The sequence below is a fragment of the Fistularia commersonii genome, chromosome 19 (genome assembly GCF_037954325.1).
Source record: "Fistularia commersonii isolate RoL2024-O1a breed Wild chromosome 19, RoL_Fcom_v1.0, whole genome shotgun sequence".
NCBI lineage: Eukaryota > Metazoa > Chordata > Actinopteri > Syngnathiformes > Fistulariidae > Fistularia > Fistularia commersonii.
In genome coordinates this window covers 15,569,923-15,585,978 of record NC_141302.1, presented here as the reverse complement: position 1 = coordinate 15,585,978, position 16,056 = coordinate 15,569,923, and the positions used below count along the sequence as shown (strand labels likewise).

At 41.8% G+C, this 16,056-nt stretch overlaps 1 protein-coding gene across 8 annotated transcripts in view; it reads right to left on the bottom strand.

The window, feature by feature from the left end:
- nrxn2b (neurexin 2b) overlaps positions 1 to 16,056 on the bottom strand; it is a 749,542-nt gene that overhangs the window by 131,649 nt on the left and 601,837 nt on the right. For all 8 annotated transcript variants that reach the window (XM_086165979.1, XM_086165985.1, XM_086165983.1 and 5 more), the window contains one exon: positions 414 to 595. In XM_086165979.1, the coding sequence (XP_086022105.1) occupies positions 414 to 595 (182 nt within the window). The remainder of the gene's footprint in view (positions 1 to 413; positions 596 to 16,056) is intronic.

The window sequence follows — 16,056 nt, the reverse complement described above, 5'->3', positions numbered from 1 at the left end:
TTAAGAAACCTTCCAAAGGGTGATGACCTTCCCAACTTTCCTCTTTTGCTCTGTTATTTATTGGATCACAGTAAATAACCTCCAAAAGCCTAGCAGTTTCATCACCAATGCCTCTGGTCTTTGCTCCTTTCTCGTAGCCTCATTCTCCTTTCCTGACTCCATGTTACCTAAATGTATATGTACCATATATTCTTGATGCACCCTCCACAGTCTGTTCAATAATTCACCCTTCCCTCCTGTTTGTCCCCATGTAGTGAATCTTCTAAGAAGCTCCAAATCCTTTTCTGGCTCCATCTCCCCGACGGCCACTCATACTGCAGCTCACGCAAGTCTCTTCGTTGCTTTTATAAACGCCCCCCCTGTTGTTTCGACCCCCAGCGAACAAAGGAATATTTCAGAAAAAGGAGTCTTACTATGTGCAGCTCCAGGTAGTCTCCCAGTCCCTTGGCGCTTTCTACCCTGACCAGGATGGCCTCCCTTAGCTGCGTGCTGAAGCCCACCGCCAGCCGGTCTGCCCGCGTGCTCGGCCGGTCGTTGGCCGGCCAGGTGTACGTGATGAGGGCTCCGCCTCGCCCGAAGATGTACGTTGTCCCGGCTGTGAAACAAACCAAGAAGACACAGTCAAGGGATACAGTCCGGCATGACCCCGAACATAGCATTTCCTCACTGTTTAGCCACAAAGAGCAGCCGGGGTATGAATTTGTACTTCTAAACAAGTTTACTCGTATACAGTCGTGTGAGCGAGACGTGATTGATGGCAACAAAATGAGGAGAGAAGGGGAAACTGTTTCTGTCAGTGAATAAATGATCACAAAGTCATGTTTAGCAGTGGCACTGGTGCGCTCACCCCTTTGAAATGTTAATCCAACCAGCCGTCGTGGTTTTCGGATGCCCGCGGTTCAGCTTGAATTGAATTCAAATTACCGGGGGCCGGTGGGGGAGGGCAGGGGGCCGACAAACTTTGTGTTGATGATGCTGTCAGTACAACCACCGCTGCCACAAAAGAAAATCCTCAGATCTCCCCGTCAAAGCGAGTTCGCCTCGACACTGTTTTTTTTGTGTTTTTTTCAGTCAAAAAAATCCTCCCCAACCCATAGGTGGTATTTAAATAAAAAAACATTTTTTTAAGTTTGAACTGTAACATAAGGGGCGGTGCGACACCACTCTCAGCTGATGGGTTGATCACACCTGGAAAGTATATACATATTAAAACATGGAATCTCTGTGTACATACCACGCTACGTGTAACAGCTGTAGAATATGCATGTCACTTCTAGCGAGTACCATAATTTTCAGATGATTTAGCACACTGGCTAAAAGTAAATGTATCTAAAAATAAATAGATAAGTAAATATGTGTGTACAAATATAGGCCACACTTGTTTGTGGATGTACAGTATTCACAACTACAACAAGCATTTAAATGTATTTATTCCTCCAAGTCACTGCAAGCTAGGTGCATATGTTGATATAACAATGTTACATTATTATATGCGTGTTAATATAACTATGAACTGGATCCTATGTTCATCATTTTCCTTTATGTATTTTTTTGTGTTAAATTTTTCTACTGTTATCAAATACATTTGACTGTTTCATCAATAATGATGATAATAACGACAATAACAATAATAATAATAATAATTAATATTGTTATGTTGTATTTTATTTATTATTGCTGAGGCAGTCCAGCTCCGGTCATATTAAAATCATTAATCAAGTTAAATGCTGGAAATATTTGTACCGCTTCATCATTCATTTATTCTTCCATTCATTCATTCATTCATTCATCATATCCACGGCTTACCCTGCACTCACCCTGTTGTGAGGGTGACAACCCTTCACTTGTTCACATGTATGGAGCATGGAGAATCTCCAAATAACCTACTTCATGCCCTTGGATTTACTTCTTTATCTATTTATTCATTTATTATTTTTTGTCCTGTTTTCCAACTGAAGAATTACCTGTTTTTAATATTTCTAAGAGCTAAAATGCTGTGACTAATAGATAAAATAGATAAAATAAAGATCAACAGACAAAAAAAAGTAGAAAAATAATACATTGAGCTGCAATATCAGCTACAATTGAAATAAGCAAAAAAGACAATAAATAAATAACCAAATTATTAGATAAAAGTAGCTGTTGTGATATTTATACTCAGTGTCATCATCTGTGCTATTCCCTGTGTAATGTTCATGCCATGTCTTTACAATGAACTTGACATTTCTGTTCTTATTTTATTTTATTTTATTTTATTTTATTTTATTTTATTTTATTTTATTTTATTTTATTTTATTGTAGCTGTTGGTTCATTTTATTTTATTATGTGGCCGCCATAACCCATTCTTTATTCCAGTGATACTACATTTTGACCTTGAATGGTCAAAAAAGAAAAAGAAAAAAAAAGCACAAATGCACTTATTCAGATTTGTGATTCCACGTATGTGCATGTGGGCCGTTCCCGTCAAAATCAATGTCCCATTTGTTCGTGGCTTCCGCAGGGAATCTTATTCTCTCCATCCTCCACCCATGTTTCCCCGGGGCCACCAACAGCCTCCGCTTTCACTCTGATGAAATGTCTAATGGCAAAAAATACGACAAGAATCGCCGATGTGCCTCCATTTGTCCAGAAAATACCAAACCGTCCATGGTAAAACAAGGAAAAATCCACAGCAGCTATATTTTTTCTTTATTAATCACAATCCCAACTATTCACAAATGCTTGTGTTGGTGATTCCATCAGGGTTTTTCATTGCGGCACACACACAAGCCTGATAAAGGACCAAGACATGCAGTGTTTTTTAAGTGAACACACACACACACACACACAAAGCTACCTGACACTTCCATTATCTAACAATCCGCTGATAACCATTTGAAATGGTCTCTCTCCACGCTCCCTCCTCCTCCCCCGTCCCTGCGGAGCAAAGACCTCTGCTCGGCTCTTGTTGTTTTTCTCGCGGCTGTATTATTTCGGTGCTGACTAATTATCGCAGCGTGACAAGGCGGTCTGCGAAGAGGTGGTGTTGCTGGGGGGAAAGGGGGGGAGGAAGGGGATGATGAAAGACGGCCGGGGCGGAGTGTACACCGTGGACGGAGGGGGGGTAAAAGTTTGCATTTTCCTTTTCTTCTCCTGAGTGTGTGAGAACAGAGAGGATCACGGAAAGGCTAAGGAGCGCTGCTGTCTAAAATGGCCGCGGGAAGAGAGAGCGCTCTTTGGACCGTAGGCCGTCTGGGCTCCGGACCGAGGAGTGGAAGTAAACAACCACCTAAAGTGAGCAGATCAGGCAGAGGTAGCAACAATTTCACCTGTTTTACTCTTAAACATCTTGATGCAGAAGCTGTGGTATGCACACAACATAAAGTATACTGCACTGGAAGAATGAATGCGGTTGTGACAGAAATGTTATTATTATCTTTTTTTCTTCTTCTTCTTATTCTTTCCGCTTTTCCCGTCAGGAGTCGCCACAGCGAGTCAACTCTCTCCATCTAACCCTATTCTCTGTATCTTCCTCTCTCACACCAACTATCTTCATATCCTCTCTCTCTACGTCCGTAAATTATTATCTTTTTTTAATTTATTAATTTATTTTGTCATTATTTATTAATGAATCTATGATTTTCTATGCTATTTTTTTCCATTGCATTTCTCATTTATTTCGAATTATCATTCTTTTATCATTTTAGTGTTTTTTCATCCATACGTCTTGATCTATTTCAATTTTGTGTTTTAAGAGGAAATTATTTAATTCATTTATTTACCTTAAATGCCTAAAATAATTTATGCTTGTGATGAACGATCAATAAATGTATTTAATTTACATTGTTAAACAAATCCCCCAAATGCACAGCAGGACTCCACAGACTCCAGTGTCTATTATTCAGCCGTGCCGCTAAAACATTGAGGTTTTTTTAATTTCCGTACGTCGTAATGAGGAGTGCGCGGTGCTTCTCCTCTGAAGGGAGGAGGCTGGTCCATGTGTCCAGCTGGAGCAGGGGGTGCGAGGTCCACACTGGAGGAACCTCACATCCCTCTGCAACACATGACACTGTTGGGGTCAACAGCATGTTAATGCTTATTCCTTCCCGGCAATGTTACGTAAGAAACTAGTTAAACCAACAACAAACATGGAACCCAATGAGGTTTGTTCTCACGTCCTAATATTTACCATCCACAATTTCCTTATTTTTTGCAGAAGAAGAAGATGAGTCATTCTCTTGAAGCGTGTCCAAAGGAGGAAAGGGAAAAGTATAAAGCATTTTTTCATTATTAGTTTTTTTTCTAATTTGGAAATGTGTGGAGTCATGGATTTTAGTTTTTTAAATCAATTTACAGCGTAGGAGTGGGCATACAAATCGGATAAAGTGTGTTTCAGGAGTATTTTAAAAAACAATCCTGAGGTTCTGGTCTTTTGGGTTCTCTAAATAAAATAAAATAAAATAAAATGCCCTGAATGTGACGGACCCTCAAACGTGACCTCAGGTCATCGAACAGCAGGAAGCGGTGACTTGAAAAGTCTTTAACTGTTGTAAAAATGTGTTTTTATTCATTCATGAATTCATCATTCATCCATCCATCTACTCATTCATCAAGACCACTTGTGTGGCGGCGAAGGGCACTTGTGTGGTGGCGAAGGGGCGGAGCCTGTCACTGTTGTCATTGGTCGAGAGGCGGGACTAAGCCGTGCCGTCGCTCTCCCCCTTCTTATTCACACGACTTTGCAACTGAGAGTCTCCAGTCACGTTCCTGCATATGTTTGGACTGTAGGAGGAACCCGGAGAATCCTGAGGAACCCCATGCAGACACAAAAAATAGAAATAAATAAAATAAATCTACCGCAAATAATATAGTTGAAAAGGCCCGAATAAACAGCACTGATTTAGTTGTTTCACACGTTCAGTCTTTTTCCACAACGATATTAATCCATTAACATCCCTCTCATGCAGAGCGTCCACCATATGTTCACAAATCCCAAGAGACAACATGGTGGCGCTTCAGCCGCCTGGCGCTGCTGGTAGACAGCGATGATGCAACAAATCCGGGAAAAAAACACCTTTTTTTGACTCACTCTTTGCAACCCCGGCCACAAAAATAAGGTTGTCTTGGCTGTGTGTATGTGTGTGTGAAGGTGTTGGAGTGTGTGTTCTTCCTTCCTTTCCAAATAAGGAGACAAAGAAGATGCAGAGGCTCAAATGGGTTGTCGGCATCGATGTCAACACACACACATGGACACACACATACACACGCACACGCACACACACACACACACACACACACACACACTCACAGAAACCCTCCCCGGCACAATGCGATACACTGACACACACTGGTGAGGGTGAGAACAGGTGACACAAAGGCAGTGTTTATGGAATCAAAGGAGACAAGTGTGGTTGTATGTGTGTGTGTGTGTGTGTGTGTGTGTGTGTGGGTGCGCACGCCCCTCCCTCCCGATAAAAAAGTGTGATCTCCGGCCAGAGGAGCTTGGCCATAGTCTGGGTGGTTCTCGGATGCACGGCAAACCAGGGAAAGGTCACAACTTAGATGATGGAGAAGATGGAAGCAGGTGCAGGAGAAGGTGCATCCTTTCGGAGAGGTTCCAACATTTGCGTGTTTGTTGTCCATAAAAGGGACACATTAATATGAGGGATATGGCGAAAGGCAGTTTTTGAAAAATATCAAGATACTATTAGAAGTTGGTTGGTGGGAATCCACCTGAGAGGAGTTTGCATGTTCTCCTGTGTGACTGTTCCTGCCACTGCCCTCAGAACAGGCAGGGGGTTCACTGGAGACCCAAGTTTGTCCAGGTATGTGAATGGGTGTATTTCTCCATGTTTGGCCCTGTGATTCACAACCAGCCTAGATATCGCCCTATATATATATATATATATATATATATATATAGGGGTTAAAACATTATTTCTATGTTATTTCACCACAATTTATAAAATATCCATCTTTGTATTATTTAATATATATTTAGTTTTATGTCATTATACTGATTTATTAATTGATGTATTTTGAGAAAAAGTAATTTCTCAAAGCAACTGCAAAAAAAATAATAAATGTAACAATAATAACAGTAAGTAGGACAGTTGTAATAACAAAAATAATTATAATAATAATGATATATCCTTAAATAATGTAAAATAAAATAAAATCACATTAACCAATAATACTACTATGATTATAATAATAATAATAATAATAATAATAATAATAATAATTGAATAATATTAATTGATCTCTATAAATTAGTAACTCTTATCAAGTCAAATAACTTTTTGCCCGTTTCCCAGTAATGATATGAGGAGATGCCAGTCACGGCAGTGTGACTTTCCAGTGTGATACTCAACAGTTCATGGACGCTTTCCACATTAAGAGGTGGCTATTTCATTATCAGCATCCGCCTGTTTGTCCTGACTTTTCTTGTCACTCATCCTAAACATGGTTTGTTCTGTTGGGCCGAGGGATATGGCAGGAAAATGAAAAAAAATAAATAAATTGAAAGAAAATATGTAAAAACTAAATTGAAAAAAAAAGTAAAATGAAATAAAATAAGATAAATAAAATAAATAAGATAAGCAAATCACTGCAAGTCGACACCGCAGTACATTTGAATGAAATAATTTTGCATGTAATGGATGGAGTGTCTTAAAAGCATCTCATCACCTTCTGTCAACTGAGAAATCAGAATCTCCAGTTTTTGGGGTTTTTTTGCGAATACATGTTTAAATTGGAAATCTGCTGAAACGACATCAATTGAACCCAGGCACAAGAATTCAACTAAGGCAACCAAAGGCCCTGCATTAGAGCTGAAAAGCTGCCGGGGAGATTTACTGTGAATCCTTAAGATCAACCCTCAAGTCAATGTCAGCCTCGTCCCCATGCTTCTTCTGAAACCACTTATGGGATACCGGAATCAGGGATGGACGCATGCGCTCCATTTCCTGCAGGATTTTTGCTTTTTTCGGGGGCCCGTGACGTGCCAAAAATGCTTTTAAAGGCATTTTGGAAATGGTTTGTTTCGTCCCTGGAGGCAGAGCTGCATCAAGGCGGGAAGGGGAGAGGGGGGAGTTTTGTACTAACACAATTTCACAGCTGGTACATAGATATTATGTGTTTTTTCCAAATATCTGTATACACAGGTCTCCCGGGAGAGGTGGTGTTAGTTAGTGCAAAAATAAAAAAAAAAAAGAAAGGTGTTTGCTTTCTCTTTGAACAGTTTTTAGCCAGGTGTCTGTGCGTAGAACTTCTGCACGGCACATAAATCTTTCAGAGGTCTTATTGATCAGCTGAAAATAACCCCGTCCTCACGTCTGACAGGCCCGGCTCGATATTCTGCCAAGGCTGAGACGGTGACGCCTGGACGGGAAGCGACGTTGTTTTTTTTTTTTAAATTTACGTTGCAGCTGCATGTCGTTTCACACGGATCCCAGCTGCTGTTTACTTTCAAAGCAGCTATGGGAGATAAAACGCGCCGCCTCTTTATTCCAGCGCGTAAACCCAATAATCAACTGTCTCCCGGCATCCCGCACCAGAGGACACGTTTCTCCCCACGCTGTGTTTTAATTCTGATCTTTTTAGTGTGTGAAAAACAGGGAATCAACAGTGAGTCATAATTGCAGATTTGTCTTCCGTTGCGTAACTTGCCGTAACACGTCGGTGACTCTGTGTTTGAAATGAATTGTGCTGGGCATTCGTTCATTTTTTACACGGTTCACCCTAGACCGGGAGAAGGTGGCTCCCCAGGCCTCTAGTAGAAAACAATAGCAGTTCATCCCTCATTCATAGGTCTTCTGAGGACATGCAAACATTCACCCTTTCACTCACAAGTCACGTAGAGACATGAACATTTACTGTCTCATCCATGTTATATAGAGACATTTTAGGATTCACCCTCATTCACACATCTTTGAGATATACAACCGTTCTCTCTTTCATTTGGATTTTGTTTTATTGTCGTATATTTAGATTTATTTCATTTTATTGTCTTTTATTGTAGTTTATCTTATTTTCTATTTTATCTTATGATATTTTTTTTTATTTTAATTTATTTTACTTTATTATGTTATATTATATTATATTATATTATATATTTTATCTTAAGGTCATATATTTAATACTTTATCTTATTTTATTCTATTTTTATGCCATACTTTATTTTATTATTTTTTAGTTTATTGTTATACATTTTATTTTAATGAAATATATCTAGAGACATATAATGTTCACTCTCATTTGCACATTGGTTCAATCCGGGGTCTCCAATAAGCAGGTTTTTAGACTGTGGGAGGAACCTGAAGGTCCAACAAGGGACCTTCTTGGTATGAGGTGGAAAAAAAATAGGATCAGGTTTTACTTGGATCTGTTTACTTTGCCCCCCAAAATAGGGTTAAAATATGCTCTCCCTCAATCTGAGTCTTGGCGGGGGGTGCAGGGTCCCCAGAAGAATTTTCACCGCAGGAAGCAAATATGAGACTGAGACTCAAGCACCTGGCCAAGCCAATAGATAAATACCACAGTTTGGATTTCGCCAGCAATCAAACCCATCTGTATTTCCAGAATCGTCTTGCATGGCTAACATGGGTGGTTGTGGGAAAACATTGTGGTGCACTTGTACCATGGAAAACCCATCATTTTGACCTGCTGTGCGGCAGTGAAGGGATTTCCTATTTGCTTTCAGATGAATTCCAGAGACATGGCCAGTGAGGAATGGGAGCAGGTGCAAAGTGTACAAAAACACGAATGTTCCCTAGCGAGCCAAGTGTCTTGAAGGACAGCGGGGCCGGCCGTATGAGGTCAATCGTGCGTTGACATGATGCTACTCAATTGCTATCGAAAAGAGGGGCCTCGTACGCCTTCTTCAGCCAGATGTCCTCTCACTTGCACATTCTCCATATATAGATCATGAATGAATGAATGAATGAATGCCAAACTTTTTCGTATCGAAATCTGTATAAGTCAAAATTTTCCTCAAGTCTGAAAGCCAACCTTCGCTGTTGATTCAGAAACCTAAATAACAGCAATTTTCCGTCAAAGAATGATGAAGTAAAATTAACCGCTGTGCTCATAATGTTTCTCAAAGTGGTTGGGAAGTTTTGGAAATGTTTTTTTTTGAGAAGGGCTTAGGAGAACACAAACCGCACTCAGAACTGAGAGTGATGCAACATCAACAGCGTCGCTCTAAACATTTCCTTGTTATTCACCCTTTCTGGCAGTACTCTGCAAATCCCGCCGCGTTCCGGTGCAGATGTATTTACTGACTAGCGTCTCTGACCTCCTCACCGCGGCTCCTTTGCAAAACCGTAAAAAGCCGCCGCTTAGAAGCGCGCAGATGAGCCGACACGCCGCAATGGCATTTCACTTTAGCTCCTCTAATAACGTGTCAATCAAACGGCGGCGGGGTATCTAAGCCCGTAGATCTGACCCCGCTGACCCCGCTCTTCAATGATTCGCTATGTTATGCCTGCTATATGTGCTGGAAACATGTGAAACGGCGTGTTTGTGTTTGCAGGCTTGGACGTCTTTATCGCACAGCTGCTTCATTACGCCCTTCTTCTTCTGTTCCCCTCAGAGGTCACCACAGAGAAGCCTCCAGCTAACCCTCTCCTCTGGACCCTTTTCTGTCAAGTCCATCACTCAATCTATAAGCCTCCTCTCTGGTCGTCCTCTAGGTCTCCTCCAACCTCAGCATCCTTCCACCGAGATCTTCACCATCTCAGTCTGATGTTTATCTCCAGAACATCTCATGTTCTGACAGACTTGTTCACTCCCAGAGAGAACCTCCACATCCTCAGCATCTCTAAACCAGACGCTGTCCTTTCCACTTTGGGTGTTTAAGTACATATAGGGATGAACGGACGGATGGACCGATGGATGGATGAACAAATGAATGAACGAACAAAAGAACAAACGACAGAATCGATGAAAATAATTAACCTTACTTATTAAGCTGAGATTTCAGACAAGACAGACTTTATTGATCCTGCAATGGTTCAATTCAGCTGTCACAGCAGCACTACAGGGAGAAAAGTGTGCAAATTGAAAAATAGTGATGATAGAAGAATATGCAAACAAAGACTATGTGGGATATATACATAGAATATAATGGAAAATATAAAAATATATAAAAAATAATGAGAAATAAAGGAAATGGAAGGAAATGTCCTATGTCCTATGTAGGGTGATAGAACGGTCACGTCACCCATCGAGTGTTTTGATTATCAAAATTGGATCTCGCACTCACACACAATCACACGCGTATACACACACACACACACACACACACACACACACACACACACACACACAGATGCACACACACATCAACACAGGAACAAACAAAGCCCTTAATACATTCCTGTCCCCTCCAACCCCATCATCTTCAAACTTTTCATCTAATAAAATAAGATTTTCTAGCCAAGTGAGTGTCCTTGATAATGTCGGGCCGCTCCCTGAATCTCAGCCTTAATTAGATTAAGTTCAGAATTGCTTCTCTCCCATGCACATTTATGCTATTCATTAGCGGAATAATCAATCAGAAAAACTTTGTGTCCATGTATCACCAGCTGGCGTCATGTGATCTCCAATTGAGCTTCATGGAGAGGATTCTCTATCCATGGGGTATTTTGAAGGTTCTAGTGTGTGTGTGTGTGTGTGTGTGTGTGTGTGTGTGTGTGTGTGTGTGTGTGTTCATTTGTGCTGATAGATTGACTTCAGCAGGAAGGCATGGGATTAGAATCATGAAACCAACAAACAGTAAAACCGTGACATAAGAGTTGGATTTGTTTGTAACTCAACAGGCTGGTATCACAAATAAAATAAAATAAAATAAAATGAATTGAAAGGCTATTAACCTGCCCAAAGGATGAAAAAAAAGGTACTTTATAATATACAAATGAAAGTATAAAGAATTATAAAAGATGCATTTTTCATCTGGTAATCTATCCTTAACTTTACTTACTGGCGATATACTAAATGTAATGTGCATACTTTGGTACCCTTTACATCTAAACTCAATTTATGGACAAATGAAGCCGCTCCTCTTTCTAAAACCATCAAACCGTCCGCGACCGGCTTTGAACAACTCTTCCGAACAACTCTTCCATCGTTCCCAAATCCCTGTAAATGTCTACTGCCTTCTCACAGATGACGCTTTCCATTATAGCACCTCATTGACATGACTCATCTCCATCTCCTCACGAACGCATCCACAACACGCATGCCTCGCTCATGTTTCCATGATAATCTCTGGACTAGCTAGCGGCAGGCAGTGCGTCCCACTGTCTTTAAATGCCACTTCTCGGACAGCGGCGGCCATTTCGGTGTCAAACACTCCTACCCCTCGCTCCTAACTCATATCTGAGCTCTAATCACCAAGCAAAAAATCTATAAGTTTCAGAAGGGCCGAACCCAATCCCAGCTGCCATTGGCCGAGAGGCAGGGTTTACCCTCGAATGGCCACCAGTCAATCACACGGCCCTGTAACTTTATCTCGTATCCTAAAATTGATAGAATTTCTGCTGGTATTGTTAAACCTCCATCACGCTGCAAAGGCGAGATGCACCACTGTTGAGAAACTCAATAAAGACAAAGGTGAATTCTGTGTCTGCTGGACAAAACCCCGTCTCATCTCATAATCAATGTGTGTCCCAACCGTCCAGAAGCAGCCCGATACACGGTCATTCATGTGAATCAAGGAGCTCAAGGAGAAAGGGGAAACAAACATGATCGGCAAACAAGAAGCATGGACTTGATCTCTACATATCCGGAAAGATTCATCCGTTCATTATCTATACTGCTTGGCCTGTTCTCTTGGCTGGAGGGTTTCTGGAGCCTATCCCAGCTGTCAGTGAGTGAGAGGCGGGGTTCACTCCCTTGACCGGCCTCAGGTCGATCACAGGGCCACATATAGGGATAAGCAACCCTTCACTTCCCTATTCATGCATCTGGAACATTTAGGGTTATGCATTGAACTTGCATGGACTGTGAAGGTAAGCATAGCAGACATGGGCAAAATATGCTCCCTGTAGGAATCGAACCAGGGACCTTCTTGGTAAGAGGCAGAGGTGCCAACCGACGCACCACCATGAGACCTTCGTGAAACATCTTAGTTATTTTGATATTCTGTGCAGCTACACTGAACAAACTCAGTAGCATTGGCAAGGATAGAAGAGCTGTACTCGTAGGCCCGGCCAAAACATTACAAGGCAATGAAAAGCTAAATTTAGGCGTAAGAAATGCATACCTGTGTCCACCTCATCCTAAGTATCAAACTGTATCTTTGAATTAAAAGTAAATCACAGCTTGAATAGGGTGTCTCAGTGGTGGTACCCCTCCATGCCGAGGCCATCATGGACATCAACAGAGGCAGCCAATGGACAAACAGGTGACCCCTCTCTCTTTGTGAACTTCCAAGTGAAATCACCGGCTGCACCATGACAGCTCCCGTCATCCTGTAGGCACCTCCTAACAGGCTTACACAGAATCCATGGAGCTCACCTCTCCAGTTGTTGGTGCAGGTGATATGGCTTCTAGGGAATAACTCTTCCCAGAAATAGAAGCGGAGTACGCCTTCAACTCTCAGGCTTTTTTTTCTACCAGTCTACTTCTACAGTCAGAAACGGGAACCAATCTGGTGATGCATTCTGCTGAAGGTTAGAGTGATGTTCTAAATGGTTCTTTAATGATATGAGTCGAGTGTACCGCGGTTCAAAGATGACTTGTTATGCGCGGCAGGTGTGGGAGTGCTTTGAAGAACAATGAACGCCACACGCAGGCGCTGGAATAATAACCTCTGTATTAGTGGAGGAAATGATAAATGCTGGAGTGTGCGGGAGGTGTGAGTGATTGAAGGGAGTGGGGGGTTAAAAAAAAGGCTGTGGGGGAGGGGTGGCGGTGGTGGGAGGGCAAGAGACATCAGCAGGATCAGTAGGGAAAGCCTGATTCCAGGGAGCCGCAGCGCAGATCCACTTGGTTTTCCTTCCCCGGGACTGTGTTAGTCAGACTCCAGGGTTTCCCACATCAAAAGCCGGGGATGGATGAAGTGGGGAGATGAAAGTCCTTGTCTGCAGTGAATGTGTGCAGTGCATGCATTAAATATCGTGCGCATGTGCGCTGAATGTACTCTGACAGGCGTGGTGGACAAGCCAGTGTAGGTCAGTCCACAGCGGTTTGGAAATGTATTATTGACACTTAAAGGCAAACCTCACGCTAAGAACCTCCATCCACTTTCGGATGTCCATCGGCAATGCGGCAAATTTGTGATGATGGCCTTAACACACCACAAGGGCATTTGGTTAAAACGCACAGGGGACAGCGAGGCTGAGCGGATGCAGGGAGAAGGCTATGTAGCGGAGTGACTCACGTGAGAGGTCTCTGAGGACATCAGGAAGTCAAATGTCGCTGGTGCTCTCCCATGGTGAGTCACTTTTAAAGTACCTCACTAAAGCATCTCCTCTTTTTGGCCTCGGGGCGATGTGCAGGCTAATGCCTGAGTATGCCCATCGCAAAGCTTAAATTAGACCCCCCCCCCAGAAATATATCTATATGCTTCTGAAAGCATTACAACGGATAAAGCAAATCACCCTGAACAAGCGTTATCTCAGGGCCAAAGTCGAACGCGGAGGGGGAAATGAGAACGGAATCACTGATTTTTTGGGCCATCTCTGGAAACAACAGCTAGCCGACGGCACTCACTTACTGACCAACCGCTTCCTTCTGTCCCTCCAACCAGTCCATTACAAAAATAAATAAACAAACCAATGACAAAATAAATAAACAAAAGAGCGGAAATAAAAATCTTGGTAAAAGTAAAATAAAAAAATTTAAATAAAAAAAAATAAAAAGACAACAAAACTAAAAAAAGTTAGTCAATCACTCAAATCATAAATCTACCATTCAAATAAAACACATATAGATGGATAAAATTTGAATCAGAATCAAATAATGTAAAAAAAATAGAATTAATATAAATACATACACACAAACATACATGCTCACACAATATAAAGGAACGGACAAAAATCAATGAATACATCATGAATACAAAAGAAAATCTAACTGATAACTCCCGCTGAGAGGCTTGTCTGTGTCCGATGCTAAATGGAGGAGAATACGGCTGGCAAGGAAATGAAAAATAAATCACAGAAGCTTTGGAGAGCAAACAAACACAGGCTGACGGAAAACCAACTCAGAACCCGGGATAACCGGCGGAGGCCTCGTCCTCCTCTTTGTGGGTGAGTCACAGTTACCAATGAGTGAAATGGACTCGCACCCAATCTGTCAGGGTTTAATAATGTTCGGCAAATGTCGCGGATGCGTCCACAAATATGGCATGGTTTCTATCGTGCATAAACATTGCAGGCTGTTGCAAATACGGGGGACATATAAAAATCTAATTACTGCAATCCCTGCTTACACAACCTTTGCTGCCACACCACGTGACTTTACATTGTGCAGGATGCAAGAGGGGGCTGCAGGATTAATATGTCAACTCATGCTTTTGAACTGCATTTAACACATTAGATTAAACATAAGTCGGATTGTTTACGTAGCCTTGCATAACACAGCTGCTTTGAATCGGGCAAGAACACAACAATGAGGTGGTCTCAGCAAAGAAAAGCCCGGAAAAAAAATACACAAAATATGAAATCGGTCAAGAAAGCAAATGACCTTCATACAGCTTTTCCATAGCAGCGACTCTGAATGCTGCCTTACATCCCTGTAAATTAAAAGATGTCCACACAATGTTTTCCGATGAAACACATTCTCTCATCGCATTCATAGACGTTCTTGCTGTTCAAACTGAATAGCTTGTTTGTCCAAGCCCAAGTATAATCTAGGTGGATATGGAAGCATCCCTGTAGGTGATGGGTACTCCGTCTAGGTGTAAAGACCTGTGGATGCTAACCCTAACCCTACCTGTAACCCTTCCACCCATTCACATCTCTGCTAACAGCTCAAATGACTGCTTCCCACATAGTCTTAGTTGGCTGTGCAATGCTTCGCGCGCCCCTTGTCTGCGAGCAGTGGAAGAAGCTGGACATGCTAACTCAATCTTACTTGGGTGAACTTCCACCTGTTTTTCTTTGTCTCAACAAAGCATGATGTCCTTTGTGGTTTCTGGCTACGTTCATGGGCATACCGAAATGCCCTTCAGCAAGACAGTGAATCTCAGCTTGCTCCTGATGGCCCAGGTTAGTGCAATCAAGTTGAAAGAGCTGTTGAAAGTGTTAGGTAAGTGGAGAGCAAAACATAGCATTCAAATCCCCGACTGTGATTAGCAATTGTTGTAATTGTCCCATCAGAGCAATAATTGACTTATGTACATAATTTTGTTTTTTTAATTGAAACGATTTAATTCGATGACCTTTTTTTTATGGAAATTATTTTGACATAGCCAGTGGGAGATGTAGACCAAAGAAAGCCCAAAAAGCAGTATGAGCTGACAAATGCATTGATATTAGCACTAGCATTACTTACTACTTTCAATAAAAAAATAAATAACAGTGTTATATTTTGTTGTGTAGATGGGTCCCCTCAGTGTGCTTTTGACAAACTGTGTCAAAGCAATGTTCAATCCTCCCTCTTAAAGTTCACTGCAACAGACAATAAAACAACATATTAATCTACGGGGGCCTGCGATTCCGCTGCCTATTTGCTCCATGTTTTTTTTTTTCCAAGCGCCCGGGGCGTCCTAACCTTCAAACTGTGCTCGCGTTCGCATGTGATTTCTCCAGCTCTTAGCCTGAAGGGAGAGCTCGGACTCGGGCGGCGGTGCTGAATTCAAAAACCCGGCATTTTTGTGAAGAGGGAGGCGAAAAACAAGATTGCTTGGCTTAAGGGTATTTCAATTCTTGTTGAAAATGCTTAGTCAATGGACGGTCGCACCAATAAGACGGGTGTGTTGAGATATAGTTGTTTAAAGCACAGATCTATATAGTCAGATGATTTACTTCAAATGCCTGAAAAAGGAAGTCTTGGCTTTCATTCAAATACCTTCAAGTACAATTGAGTGTTCCCGCGCACAAAGCAAGGTAATGGAAATACAATGC